The sequence below is a fragment of the Triturus cristatus genome, chromosome 6 (assembly GCF_964204655.1).
Source record: "Triturus cristatus chromosome 6, aTriCri1.1, whole genome shotgun sequence".
Lineage (NCBI taxonomy): Eukaryota > Metazoa > Chordata > Amphibia > Caudata > Salamandridae > Triturus > Triturus cristatus.
Window position 1 is genome coordinate 92,011,481 of NC_140589.1, and position 14,740 is coordinate 92,026,220.

Consider the following 14,740-nt stretch of genomic DNA (forward strand, 5'->3'; position numbering starts at 1 on the left):
GTACACCTTATATCAGTCCAAATACCCTTATGGTGATTGGTTGTAAAGTCAACCTTATAGACCAGCTATCCTAGTGGTAGCATGGACAAGAGCAGTCTTAGGCTAAACTCTGAATGGCATGTGAAGCCAGCTGTGATACCATATATAATCCCTTGAATACCAAATGAAAGGACACCACAACAGATATATATATAAAATAAAGTGTATTTATTCTAAGCAAACCCTCAGCACTCTTTATGAGATTAGAGGTAAGTACAACACAGTCTTATTAATGCATACAGTAAGTCACACAGGTAAGTAATACAGTTAGGCCCTAGGGGCCACGCAAACCATATACTAAGTAAGTGGTATAAGAACCACTGTCACGGAAATAGAATAGGCCTAGGCCTAGGGAATCGCTGGGGCTACACTACACTAGCGTTAGTTAGGAAGTGGGAGGCCCACGGGATTCGTGTGCAGAGTGGAAACACTCACGCGTAATGCGTAAAAGTCAATAGCAATAGTACAGTTTAGAAAACGGTAGATTTAGGACACTTCCGGAGTAGCTAGGAAGTTGAGACTTGAAAACTAGACACTAGGATAGTCACTATCCTGATGAGCACCGGAGTACCCAAGTTACCTAGCCCACAGGCTGCGGGTGCATAGGGGTGAAGATGCGTCGTTTACGTCGTCGACTCCTATGGATGCCTGAAGAAAGATGCTGACAGGCAGTCAGGGGAGAGTGTCCGGTGGATCCCAAGGCTGGGATCAAGAAGAGAGGAAACCTGCAAGCAGAAGGGACAGAGTCAAGGTCACTAGCCAGTGACCACGTGGAACCAGGAAGGAACCAGGCGATGTCGTGAAGAGTTGCAGGTGAAGGTGAAGCTTGTCGCTGCAGCCAGGAGGACCAGGAAGCGTCGAGGACGACCAGGACCAGGAGGCGAGCTGTCCCACGAAGGCTCTTGCTGTCGGCGGCGTCGAAGTTGGACTAGGACTCACCAAGCCTTGGCAAGCGGAACCCACGAAGAACAAAGGACTTGCTTCTGGTGCAGACCAGGAAGGTCTGGGGTGCTTCTTCTTTGCAGAGAAGCGGGAGCCAGTCTGGAGGAGCCAAACCAGCGCAGAAGACTTCAGGGTGCGTCGTCACAGAGGCCACTAGCCAGCGGGCAAGCAACCGGACAGACGCGGCAAGCAGGAAAATGCTGAAGGGCCCCACGCAGGACTCGTGGAGTGTGGGGGGCTGATCTTCGGTGCAGATGGTGCTTGGGGTTAGGGCTTCTCAATCCCCGGTGCACAACTTCGAGGGTACCTCAGAAGCTGCGCTGTAAGTTACTAGCCACTTTTCCCAGGTAGCCGGTCCCACGTCGCTCGTCGCCTCCACGGATCTCAGCTCTGCTGCAGATGTGGATGAGGGTCGGAGAAGCCTGGAAGTCAAGGCTCTGGTCGGGCTCTGCAGTCGGTTCCTCGTAGAACGGTCGCAAAGCAAAGGGTAGTCTCTTGATGGTGCCTGTTTGCACAGGGTAGCCACTCCTTGGCTACAAGGGAGATTCTTCAGTCTTCTTCTTTCGTCGAATGTCGAAGGTCCAGAGTTTCTGTTCAGTTTTGCAGGTTCAGGATAATCTAAAGTCTTGAGGCCCAACTCCCACTCTTATACTAATCTGGGGGGCTGGGATACCTGCTAGGTCACGCCTTATGGGTGGGACCTGGGAGGGGGTGGTTACACCCACCTCTCTTTGTCCAGTTTCGCGCCAGAGCTGGGTTGGAGTGCCCCAGCGCCGGTTTGAACTGGACTATGCAAGGAACACCTTGTGTGCCCCAGGCATGTCTCATTCCTTTCAGCCCACCCTGCCCCAATACACTAAAGGCTGTCTGGGGAGGTGCTAGCACCTACCCAAGCAGGAAACCTATTGTCCAAGCCTCCCTTGCCAGGATCACTCCCAGCAGCAGGGGGTCAGACTCGTGTCTGTGGCAGCAGCATCCATTTTGTGATGCTGAGGCTTTGGTTAGAGTTAAACAGCAAAGTAGGATTTTAACATGTCTCTCCCTCTAGAAGGGAGGAATAATATCCTCATCACCAGAAATGGTATGGGGGTATTATTCCAAAGTGTTAGACACCTTACACGACATGTTTTGATAAAGCCAAACCATAGTTACCATAACCGTTTAAGATTATAAGGCACTTTAAGAGTATATGGTAGGCTATATCATAGAACAGCTATAAGGACATGGTTCCGAAAGCTGCAGACAGGCTCAGCTCATGCTAGAGCACCATCTCACATGTTACCAAGCACTCTGCCTCCAGGATTGTTAAGGCCTGCCATAGGAGTGACTGATAGGTACACATGTGTCTATATATAAGGGCAGATATAGGCATACTATATCTAAGCAAGGGGTGATTACACGACCTTGCCCCAGCTGAGTGATCAGCCAGTTGTGTCTGATTGGAAGGCCAGACCAGGGGTGGCATAATACATGCTGCAGCCCCTGGGAGGCCTAGGGTACACCTATGCCCTGGGTACCTAGGGTGCACTGTACAGGGTCCAATAAGGTGATCCTTACCAATTGGGAATGTACCTAGGGTACATGGAGTCCATTTTACAGAGAGAGCAGACAGCCTGAGACCCTGAATGGCAGGATCTCAGGCCAACTAAGTCGAAAAACCAGCTAGACACTAGGCAAAAAGTTGGGGGTAACCATAGTCAGATATCCACCTTCCTACAGGGGGTGTAGAGGGTGAGTCGTCTGTTGAGGTATGCTGGTCCGGTGTTGTGGAGTGCCTTGTGTGCGTGGGTGTGGAGCTTGAAGGTAATCCTCTTGTTGACAGGAAGCTAGTGCAGGTCTCTCAGGTGGGGTGTGATGTGGCTGCAGCGAGGGATGTCGAGGATCAGGCTTGCAGAGGCGTTCTGAATACGTTGTAGGCGTTTCAGGAGTTTGGCCGGGGCTTCTGCGTAGAGGGCTTTTCCGTAGTCCAACCTGCTACTGACAAGGGCGTGGGTGACCGTTCTTCTTGTTTCGGTGGGGATCCACCTGTAGATCTTGCGGAGCATGCAGAGGGTGTTGAAGCAGGAGGATGAGATGGCGTTGACCTGCTTTGTCATGGAGAACGTAGAGTCGAGGATGAATCCCAGGTTGCGTGCGTGGTCAGGTAGGTGTTGGTGCTGTTCCCAGTGCGATCGGACACCAGGAGTCATCCCAGGCCGAGGGGGGTAGAGCCGAGGAGGACGACTTCGGTCTTGTCCGAGTTTAGCTTTAGACGGCTGTTCTTCATCCACTTGGCGACGGCTTTCATTCCTTCGTGGAGGTTGGTTTTGGCAGTGAGGGGTCCTTGGTGAGGGAGAGGATCAGCTGGGTGTCGTCGGCGTAGGAGATGATGTTGAGGTCGTGTAGTCGGGTGAAGTGGGCGAGCGGTGCTATGTAGATATTGAACAAAGTTGGGCTGAGGGATGAGCCTTGGGGTATGCCGCAGATTATCTCGGTGGCTTCGGAGCGGAAAGTGGGGAGGCGGATGCTCTGGGTTCTGCCGGAGACGAAGGATGTGGTTCAGTCCAGGGCCTTCTATCGGATCCCGGCGTCGTGGAGGTGTGTGCGTAGGGTGTGGTGGCAGACAGTGTCAAAAGGTGGCTGAAAGGTCCAGGAGGATGAGGGCTGCGGTTTCTCCGTTGTCCAGCAGGGTCCTGATGTCATCGGTGGCAGCGATGAGGGCAGTTTTGGTGCTGTGGTTTCTGCGGAACCCGGACTGGGACGGGTCCAGGATGCTGTTCTCCTCGAGGTAGCGGGTCAGTTGTCTGTTTACTGTCTCCTCGATGACCTTCGCCGGGAACGGGAGCAGGGAGATGGGTCGGAAGTTCTTGAGGTCCTTGGGGTCGGTCTTGGGTTTTTTGAGTAAGGCGTTGATCTCGGCGTGCTTCTAGCTTTCCGGTAAGGTCACCGCCTCGAAAGAGATGTTGATGGCTTTCCGGAGGTGAGGTGAGGTGCGATGGTGGTGCTGGCTTTGTTGAAGATGTGGTGTGGGCATGGGTCTGACGGAGAGCCGGAGTGGATGGTGTTCATGATTTTGATGGTGTCGCCGTCGTTTATGTTGGTCCAGGAGAGCAGGAGATTGGTGCGGATGGTGGCTGTGGGGATGGAGGTCTCAGTGGTGGTTGCGACGTTGAAGCTGTCATGATGTCTGCGATCTTGCGATGGAAGAAGGTGGCAAGGGAGTCGCACAGTTCTTGCGAAGGTGGCATGTCGTTGGGGTTTGAGAGTTCCTTCACAATGTTGAAGAGCTCTTTGCTGTTGTGTGCATTGTTGTCTAGACGGTCTTTGAAGGAGGCCCTCGCTCGTCTCAAAGGAGAGTGTGCAGGAGGAGATTGTCTTCACTCTATTTGTGAAGGCCCGTCCGCTGAATCAGGATGCACATTGGATGCTGGGCTGCTCGACGTAGAGATCACCACTTCCGGCGATCTAGAAGATGATATTCTGGAAGGAGAGCAGCGGGAACCTGTTCGACGTCTGTGATTGCGACGGAGAACGGCTTACTGGACGTAAGTCCCCTCTAGACTGCAGTCTAGACGTCGATCTCGAACGTTCCCTCAGGATAGGCCGCCGCCTCAACGTCAATCGTCGACCCGGCGACGCTGATGCTTGCTTCGACATGGACTGTTTACTCTTCAAAGGACCCTGCCTCGATCGTGCTGTACCTGATGGAGACCTGTGCCTCGATGTTGAACGTCTGGCTGACACCTCAACGTCGATTTCCTTTGCTCCGACGACCTGTGTCTCGACGTCAAAGTGCAGATGTCGACGAAGACTTCTGCTTTGACGTCGGTGACAGAGTCTTGTTTCTGAACGTCGAAGATCTCTGCACCGATCTCGATGGAGACTTGTGCCTCGACGTCGATCGCCGTCTAGATGGCGACAGAGTGATCTGCCTAGACGTCGAATGTCTAGCCAACGTTGACGGAGATTTGCTCCTAGACGTTGAGCGTCGCCTGGTTGGCGACAAAGGAGGGCCCTTTATTTTGCCAGACGTTGAGAGCGCCGTCTTCGTAGAAGTGTGATGCGCTTGCACCACCGCAGCCTTCGACAACGATTGCTTCTTGTGAGCGCCTCAATGTTCTCTCCTGAATCAGTTTTACACCACAGTGGGTTTGCAGGCAACATACCAGGTTGGTGCTTCACATTTTAAGTGTCGCCAACTGGACACGTTGCTCTGCGAGTGCCACGCTTCTCATCGGCACTGCGGACCCCCACTGACAGTGGTGGGGCACTTCCACGACCAGAGCTGGCCGCTATACATCCAATCGCAATGCTCCAAATTGGAAGTGCCACTCGCGACATGATTTCATCCTTTCTATTGGCAAGACTGTAAGGCTTCAACACAGTAAGTACCAGCACACGTCACGAGAGGCACTTCCAATTTGGAGATAGATAGATAGATAGATAGATAGGATAGATAGGATAGATAGGATAGATAGGATAGATAGATAGGATAGATAGGATAGATAGATAGGATAGATAGATAGGATAGATAGATAGGATAGATAGATAGGATAGATTAGATAGGATAGATTAGATAGGATAGATAGATAGTTTTTTCATATATATTTTTTATTATTTCCGGGGTCCCCGCACATGGGCAGGAATATTCAGTGCTTTTGACTATTGTTGAGGATCCCCTGGAAGAGGACCTGTGGTTTTGAACAGTCGTGAGTCAGTTTCTGTCTCCTTCCTTCAGACATCCATAGTAGTCGATGGAAGTGGTCCTTATGCAAGGGATACAGGATGCCAAGGATGCAGTTGCCGTGAGGCGATGAGACCTTTGGGGGCCAATTCTTGGGCCCACAAACATTGGTGGTTGCCTTGAGCCTCAGTACTTACTCTCCCACGATGCTCCAGCAGGGTCGAGTGCAGGACTAGTTTGGACTGGTCAACTAGCTTTACGGCAAGAGGTTTCCTTCAAGTTTCTTATGCTTTCTTCAGCGGAACGAGGGCGGGGGCATTCTGACCATTAGGCACGGGTCAGGGCTCAGTCCTCCAGCATGCAGTAGTGTCAACAAGGAAAGCCCAGTGGCGAAACAGATGGACACTTACAAGCAGTCTCCTTTTGCCTTTTGTGTGCATGTAGCTTAACAGCGGTCTATCTCAAACAGTCCTTGTAAACACTCTGGGTTCTTGGCAAGTGTGAGATGGTTCAGTCCTTGGAGCCTCACTCTCCATGCCCACAAGAGCAGGCCATATGCTCTGTGTGAGTGCTTGAGTGCAGCAGGTGTGGTCCATTTTAGTGCAGACTCCAATTGTGCAGTCCAGCAAATCAGCAGGTGCAGTCCTCCTTCTGTCTTCTTTGGTTCCAGCAGTAATAGGAGGTATGGGTGCCAGTGCCAAAAAGGGGGTCACTCAACTGCACATATACTTTTTAAGGGTTAGAGCATTGGCAGGAGGGCCTGGTTAACAGGTCCCGGTGCACTTTCAGAGTCTAAAACCAGCATCATCAGTCCAAAGGTCATGCAAAAAAAGGAGCAATTCCTCAGACCCATCACACAAATTCTCCCTCCAACAAATACAAAATAAGAAACCTAGCAATAACACAGGTTTGTGGACTCTGTCTTGACACTCAAAAAGTGTTTGTAGTGCGTTCTCAAATGTAAAGCTTCTGAATTGCAAAACGAGTGATTATGCAATTAGCAGGTTCAGTAATTATTTGCATACGGCAGGCCTCTGTCTACAGTGGCAAGGTGGTAAAAAAACAATGGCTAGAATGCTGCCCTGAGCAATCGCCAGTGGCGGAGATTAATTCAAGCACTTCATCCATCACTTTGCTGTTTTTGTAGAAACAATTAAAATGCTGTGGCTGCCATATAAAGAAACACCTAAAAATAAAATAAACATTTCTCTCCTGGACGATCTTTTCTATTCTCCAAACAAATATTCAATCCATAATATCAAACATACAATGTTGATAATTTTCTTAACAGAGATTTAACTAAAATTGTTTTTCCTTTTCTATCTGGACATCCATTGTGAATCTGAAGTAACAATAAAACAAAGATATTCGGGGGCTCTGATGTGTGTTGAAAGTTGTGTGGCGAAGGAAGCACGTTTCTACACATTTGGTAGTCTCGTCTAATGAGAAGTTCTTTGGGGTGGAGATCCAAACTACAATACAGGTCATTACAAGTATGTTACTGCCGCTTGATTCACTCATGATGCTTTTGAGCAACCCTGGACCGGATAGACTTTTTCCTTCAACAATTTCACGGTACTGCCCGCTTACTCACTTTGTTGGCACCGTTTGTGTGTGGCCCAGATGTGGAAACAACCTCTACCCCCATCTTTAAATACGTGGCAGGGAAAGACATGGTCACTATATGCTCTGGAAAAACTAACTGCTATTGTACAGGATTGAGTGGTCAGGTTTGAGGTCGTATGGTGCCCTTTCCCTACTTAAATACAACTCCTTAAAAGAGCGGGTGGGCTCCAAATGACCACGTCTGAATCTCTAAGGGTGTCTGACATACACATTATGTCCCAATCTGATAATAAAGGGGGCTCATCTGGAACACACCTTCCACCTAGTTGACACCGTCTTACTGGGGTTTTATGAAGGAGATAATGTTTTTCTATATACACCTTATATGTGAATGTTATTCATAAATGTTAACTGTCTTGGGCGGGTCGATCTTTCCATTTCATGTATTATACATTGCCTCAATAGGAAATGCAGTGCCTCTTGTTTCTGAAAATGCAAAATAAAATCATAATTTTTTTTTTTTTAAAGTCCTGGGAATTCCATTAACACAATCACTCACCGTTCTACTGATAGCAATGTAGAGACACTCTGCTGCTTCCATTTGCACTTCAGGCTCATCGAGGAGTAAACAGAGCATTTCCAGGAGTTCACAGTTATCGTCTGTTATAAAGTACATTGCCACCCAATCAAGGTAGCTTGCCAGGGTGTTGAGGATTGCAATGCCAACTCTGTGGCACTGCTTGGCCTGTGTGTACGAGAAAAAAAAACACATTAAGGTTAGTCTAGAAAAACAAATCCAGGTGCTTCCATGCAAAATTATTCCAAAACCTAAAACAAAGTCATTATTCAAACGTTCTTTGTTCTTCACTTCAATCAAATGAGGCAGAGGTGGCCCAAGGCCTGACAAAAAGACCACACCCACACTGCATACTCCATAAAAGAGCATGGATTCCAAACCGATGCTATATCGAGCATGTGAGTGGGTAACGACCAAATGGCCTTAAAAGAGTTCCAATGATCTGCACTCTAAGGCTGGTAACTACAAATGGGCAACGGCAGAGTAGCCGACCTGATCCTTCAAGGACGCGAATGCCTTCCATCATCCTATGGTTTGTGGTCGTTGTAGTGCCGGCACCTATTGTTTCTTTAGAATCTTGTAGCGATTATCAGCCAGTATCAAGGTTGTGGGCCAATGGCATCATCTTATCTGTGTAGTACATTTTCTGGGAAGGTGGGTAAGACTAGGAAAACTACTTAGGTACAAATATGGTGAAAGGCTCAGAGAATCCCGCAAAAATTGTCTTAACTCAGAGATATATCCCAGAGACGGTAGCTCACAAAGTATCTAGGAACACAGAAATCCACCCAGCAAACTGATGCGTTGGATAAAGTTCTTGTAACCAGAGCCTGGTCTAATTATTAGACAGCCGAAGCAGCACAAAGAACTGGTTAGATCCTTAGGGCAAACCCGGAACAACAACAACGCTGTGGGGAGCCGGTCTACTTTGGGTATGCCAATGTAGCTCACTACGCCACAGGAGAAAAGCTGCCCTTCACTGAGGAGGTTCAACAAGGCCGGCGGTTACTTCTGATTCTGTGAACTGGGGAAATGGCCAAGCAGTTCAGAGGGGACTGATTTATGGTTTGTTCCCATCTACAAAATAACGAATAGTTTCTTACCTGTCGGTGTAGTTTTGCAGCTTGAAGATCTTTCTGGATTCACTATGCTGTGCATTATTCCGCGATCTGGTGGTTGGGTCCGGATTCGTAGTCTTTCCTTTGTTTTTTTTGTTTGTTTTTTTGTAGCCCAGGTGGGCGTCGACGTCCCACCATTTGGTGCACCTCTCGTGACGTCGTCGTGCTTCCTGCGGAAGTCCCACCTTTGGGGCGCCATCTTCGGGTTCTTTTTTCCTCTCGTTTTCTTTTTTTTTTTTCTTTTTTTTTTTTTAACCCTAGGCGAATGATTAAATTATATGTCCACTTTTCTGTATTATTTCATTCCTTCTGTTTTTCTTTGTTTTTCCCCCCTCTTCCTCCAGCCTCATCTTCCTGGCGGAGGTTAGTGGGTTCGCTAGTGAATCCAGAAAGATCTTCAAGCTGCAAAACTACACCGACAGGTAAGAAACTATTCGTTTTGCAGCGTGAATCTTTCTGGATTCAGTATGCTGTGCATAGACTTTGTAGCAGTTTGTTATCCTTGTGGCGGCTGGGTGGTAGATGAGCGTTGGTCGTTAAATGTGTGTCCTACTTGTGCTTCCTTGTTCATCTGTATGTCCACGCAGTAGTGCTTGGTGAACGTGTGCACTGAAGCCCATGTTGCCGCCAGGCATATGTCCTGAATGGGCGTGTTTGCCAGAAAGGCAATGGTTGCCCCCTTCTTCCTTGTGGAGTGAGCTGGAGGCCCCTCCGTTAGCTCCTGTCCTGCCGGTTTGTGGCAAAACTGTATAGTCAGTTCAATCCATCTTGCAATGGTGCCCTTTGTCACTGGTCTACCCATGAAACTCGTTGCAAAGGACACAAAGAGCTGCTTAGTTTTTCTGGGCTCCTTGGTCCTCTCAATGTAGTGCATCACCGCTCTTCTAGCGTCTAGAGTGTGTAGAGCCTTTTCTGCGTTCGAAGTTGGGTTTTGAAAGAAACTCGGTATCTGAATACTCTGGTTCATATGGAACGCCGACACGACTTTAGGCATGAAGTGCGGGTCCGTTCTCAGGACAACCCTATCCTTGTGTATCTGTATGTAGGGCTCTTGCAGCGTTAGTGCTTGCAGTTCGCTCACCCTGCGTAGCGAGGTTATGGCTACCAGAAATGCCGTTTTCATAGTCAACATTTGCATTGAGGCCTTGTGGATGGGTTCAAACGGTGCCTTCATAAGCTCTGTGAGAAGTTGGCCTGATGTATGATGTCACTAGTTCTAGTGTACACCTTATATCAGTCCAAACAACCCTTATGGTGATTGGTTGTAAAGTCAACCTTATAGACCAGCTATCCTAGTGGTAGCATGGACAAGAGCAGTCTTAGGCTAAACTCTGAATGGCATGTGAAGCCAGCTGTGATACCATATATAATCCCTTGAATACCAAATGAAAGGACACCACAACAGATATTTATATAAAATAAAGTGTATTTATTCTAGTCAAACCCTCAGCACTCTTTAAGAGATTAGAGGTAAGTACAATACAGTCTTATTTATGCATACATTAAGTCACACAGGTAAGTAATACAGTTAGGCCCTAGGGGCCACGCAAACCATATACTAAAGAAGTGGTATAAGGACCACTGTCACGGAAATAGGATAGGCCTAGGCCTAGGGAATCGCTGGGGCTACACTGTACTAGCAACAGTTAGGAAGTGGGAGGCCCACGGGATTCAGGTGCAGAGTGGAAACACTCACGCGTAATGCGTAAAAGTCGATAGAATTACTAGCAGTTAGAAATTAACAGTTTAAGGACACTTCTGAAGCAGCTAGACAGTCGAGACTCGGAAACTAGACCCTAGGATAGTCACTACCATTGTGAGCACCGAAGTACCCAAGTTACCTAGCCCACAGACTGCGGGTGCATAGGTGTGAACTTGCGTCGGGTTTCGTCGTGGACTTCTATGGATGCCTGAAGGAAAGTTGCTGACAGGCAGTCAGGGAAGAGTGTCCGGTGGATCCCAAGGCTGGGATCAAGAAGAGAGGAGACCTGCAAGCAGAAGGGACAGAGTCAAGGTCACTAGCCAGTGACCACGTGGAACCAGGAAGGAACCAGGCGGTGTCGTGAAGATTGCAGGTGAAGGTGAAGCTTGTCGCTGCAGCCACGGGGACCAGGAGACGTCGAGGACGACCAGGAGGCGAGCTGTCCCACGAAGGCTCTTGCTGTCGGCGGCGTCGAAGTCGAACTAGGACTCACCAAGCCTTGGCAAGCGGAACCCACGAAGAACGGAGGACTTGCTTCTGGTGCAGACCAGGAAGGTCTGGGGTGCTTCTCTTTTGCAAAGAAGCGGGAGCCAGTCTGGAGGAGCCAAACCAGCAGTGAAGATTTCAGGGTGCTTCGTCACAAAGGCCACTAGCCAACGGGCAAGCAACCGGACAGACGCGGCAAGCAGGAAAATGCAGAAGGGCCCCACGCAGGACTCGTGGAGTGTGGGGGGCTGATCTTCGGTGCAGATGGTGCTTGGGGTTGGGGCTTCTCAATCCCCGGTGCACAACTTCGAGGGTACCTCAGAAGCTGCGCTGGAAGATACTAGCCACTTTTCCCAGGTAGCCGGTACCACGTCTCTCGTCGCCTCCACGGATCTCAGCTCGGCTGTGGATGTGGATCAGGGTCGGAGAAGTCTGGAAGTCAAGGCTTTGGTCGGGCTCTGCAGTCGGTCCCTCGTAGAACTTCAGCAAAGCAAAGGGTAGTCTCTTGATGGTGCCTGTTTGCACAGGGTAGCCACTCCTTGGCCACAAGGGAGATTCTTCAGTCTTCTTCTTTCGTCGAATGTCTAAGGTCCAGAGTTTCTGTTCAAGTTGCAGGTTCAGGATAATCTAATCTCCTGGGGCCCAGCTACCACTCTTATCCAAATCTGGGGGGCTGGGTTACCTGCTAGGTCACGCCTTATGGGTGGGACCTGGGAGGGGGGTGGTTACACCCCCTTCCCTTTGTCCAGTTTCGCGCCAGGACTGGGGCTGGAGAGCCCCAGCACCGGTTTGAACTGGACTATGCACGGGACACCTTGTGTGCCCCAGGCATGTCTCATTCTTTTCATCCCTCCCTGTCCCAATACACTAAGGCCTGTCTGCGGTGGTGCTCGCACCTCCCAAGGCAGGAAACCTATTGTCCAAGCCTCCCTTGCCGAGATCACTCCCAGCAGCAGGAGGTCAGACTCGTGTCTGTGGCAGCAGCATCCATTTTGTGATGCTGGGGCTCTGGTTAACTTTAACCGGGTAAGTAGGTTACAACATGTCTTCTCCCTCTAGAAGGGAGGGATAATATCCTCATCCCCAGAAATGGTATGGGGGTATTATTCCAAAGTGTTAGACACCTTACACGACATGTTTTGATAAAGCCAAACCATAGTTACCATAACCGTTTAAGATTATAAGGCACTTTAAGAGTATATGGTAGGCTATATCATAAAACAGCTATAAGGACATGGTTCCGAAAGCTGCAGACAGGCTCAGCTCATGCTAGAGCACCATCTTACATGTTACCAAGCACTCTGCCTCCAGGATTGTCAAGGCCTGCCATAGGAGTGGCTGATAGGTACACATGTGTCTATATGTAATTTAGGTATAGGAATACTACACCTAAGCAAGGGGTGATTACACGACCTTGCCCCAGCTGAGTGATCAGCCAGTTGTGTCATAATGGAAGGCCAGGGGTGGCATAATACATGCTGCAGCCCCTGGTAGGCCTAGGGTACACCTATGCCCTGGGTACCTAAGGTACACTGTACAGGGGCCAATAAGGTGACCCTATCCAAATGGGTTATGCACCTAAAGTACATAGTATCAATTTAGAGAGAAAACAGCAGGGCTGTGGGTCTGATTAGCAGGCCCACAGCCACATCTAAGTCGAAAACCAGTAAAGCAAAAAGTGGGGGTGAACATAGAAAGCAGACCCTACTCTCCTACAAGCTCTGTTAGGACCACGTTGAGGTTCCATGCCGGCGGCGGCAACCTCTTGGGTGGCGCGATTCTTTTCGCTCCTTCCATGAATCTCTTTACTACCTGCGACGTAAAGAAACTTCCACCCTTCTCCCCTCTTGTGTAGGCTACTATCGCCGCTAGGTGTACCCTTAGGGAGGTCGAGCATAGGTTACTTTTCAGAAGGTGCGTGAGGTATATCAGCACTGTTGAGTCCTTTGTCATTTTATTTTGCAGCCCATTCTTCCTACACCATATTGTAAATCTTTTCCATTTCGCACTATAGCATTTGCGTGTAGTTGGTCTCCTTGCCTCTCGCAGCACTCGCATAGTGCTTGGAGGCAATCTAAGGTCCGTAAACTCTAAGTCTTCAGGAGCCATGCCGCCAGGCTGAGGCTCTCTGGTTCTGGATGTAGAACCTCTCCGTTCTGCATGGAGAGCAGGTCCTTTCTTCTCGTGAATCTGTGGGGATTGCCTTGAGCCATTTCTAGAATTTGGGAGAACCAAGTCTGCCTTGCCCACTGTGGTGCCACCAGGATCAGTGTCATGTTGCTGGTTCTGCACTTGTCGAGCACCCTGTGTAACAGTGGTATCGGCGGAAAAGCGTAGGCAAATGTCCTTGACCAGCTTATCCATAGGGCATTCCCTTGGGATTGCTGATCTGGTTGCCTGGACGCGAAGCTTTGGCATTTTGCATTCTGGCGTGTTGCAAACAGGTCTATTGTGGGAGTTCCCCATTTCTGGAAAAGTTTCTGCGTTTCGTGCCCATTGAGCTCCCACTCGTGTGAAGCCGAGGTCTGCCTGCTTAGCCAGTCTGCCTCCATATTGTCCTTCCCTGGTAGGTGAATTGCCAGCAGGTCTATCTTGAGAGGTATGGCCCATCTCCAAATCTCCTGTGCCACAGTGTAAAGGGGGAACGACTGTGTTCCACCCGGTTTGTTGATATAAAACATGGTTGTGGTGTTGTCCGTTTGAATCAACACTCTCTGGTTGTACAGGTGCTTCTGGAATGCCATCAGGGCTAGCAGGACAGTCTTCAATTCCAGGTAATTGATATGTCTGACCGCATCTGCCGGAGCCCACAGACCCCTCACTCTGAGTGTGTCCATGTGTGCTCCCCATCCCCTTTGAGATGCGTCCGTGGTGATGGTCACAGTTGGGTTTGGTGGTGCCAGGCTTTTTCCTGTAGTTATGTTGTCCCTGTTCCACCAAGTTATCTCTTCCTGCACTGCGTGCGTAACAACCACTAGATCTTCCCAACTTCCGCTTGCTTGTGACCATTGCTGTTGTAGCCATTTTTGGAAAGGTCTCATGTGAAGTCGTACATTTGGGACCAGGTGGATACATGACGCCATCATCCCCATGATCTTGCTCACTGTCAGAACTCGCCCCTTCTGGTAGAGGCTCGTCTCCTTCAGTAGGGCTGCTGTTCTCCTGTCGCTGGGCACGACCGTTCTGTTTATGGTGTTGATTTTTGCTCCCAGGAAAATCTTCACCTGTTCTGGCTTCATTGATGACTTCGCCCAGTGTATCGCGAACCCCAGGTTCGTCAGTGTCTTTGTCACCCGTGCTGCGTGTTTTTCGCACTTCTCGTGGGTGTTTGCTTTGATCAGTCAGTCGTCTAGGTAAGGGTACACATGAATCCCCTTCCTTCGTAGGTATGCTGCGACTGCCGACAGTCGTGAATACCCTTGGTGCTGATTTCAGACCGAAGGCCAGGGTCGTGAATTGGTAATGATCCTGGTTGATGCTGAATCTTAAAAGTCTTTTGTGCCTTCTGTTTATTGGAATGTGCAGGTAGGCATCTTTGAGATCCACGGTGGACATGAAGTCTCCGTCCCTTATTTGGGGCAGCACCTCCTGTAGTGATGTCATTTTGAACTTCTGTGTTCTGATGAATTTGTTTAGGTATCGCAGGT

The 14,740-nt window shown here is 49.4% G+C and overlaps 1 protein-coding gene across 1 annotated transcript in view; it reads right to left on the reverse strand.

The window, feature by feature from the left end:
• LOC146813810 (exportin-5-like) overlaps nucleotides 1–14,740 on the reverse strand; it is a 1,013,804-nt gene that overhangs the window by 811,920 nt on the left and 187,144 nt on the right. Inside the window, exon 6 of the mRNA XM_085610267.1 lies at nucleotides 7,770–7,955. Coding sequence (XP_085466393.1) covers nucleotides 7,770–7,955 — 186 coding nt within the window. The remainder of the gene's footprint in view (nucleotides 1–7,769; nucleotides 7,956–14,740) is intronic.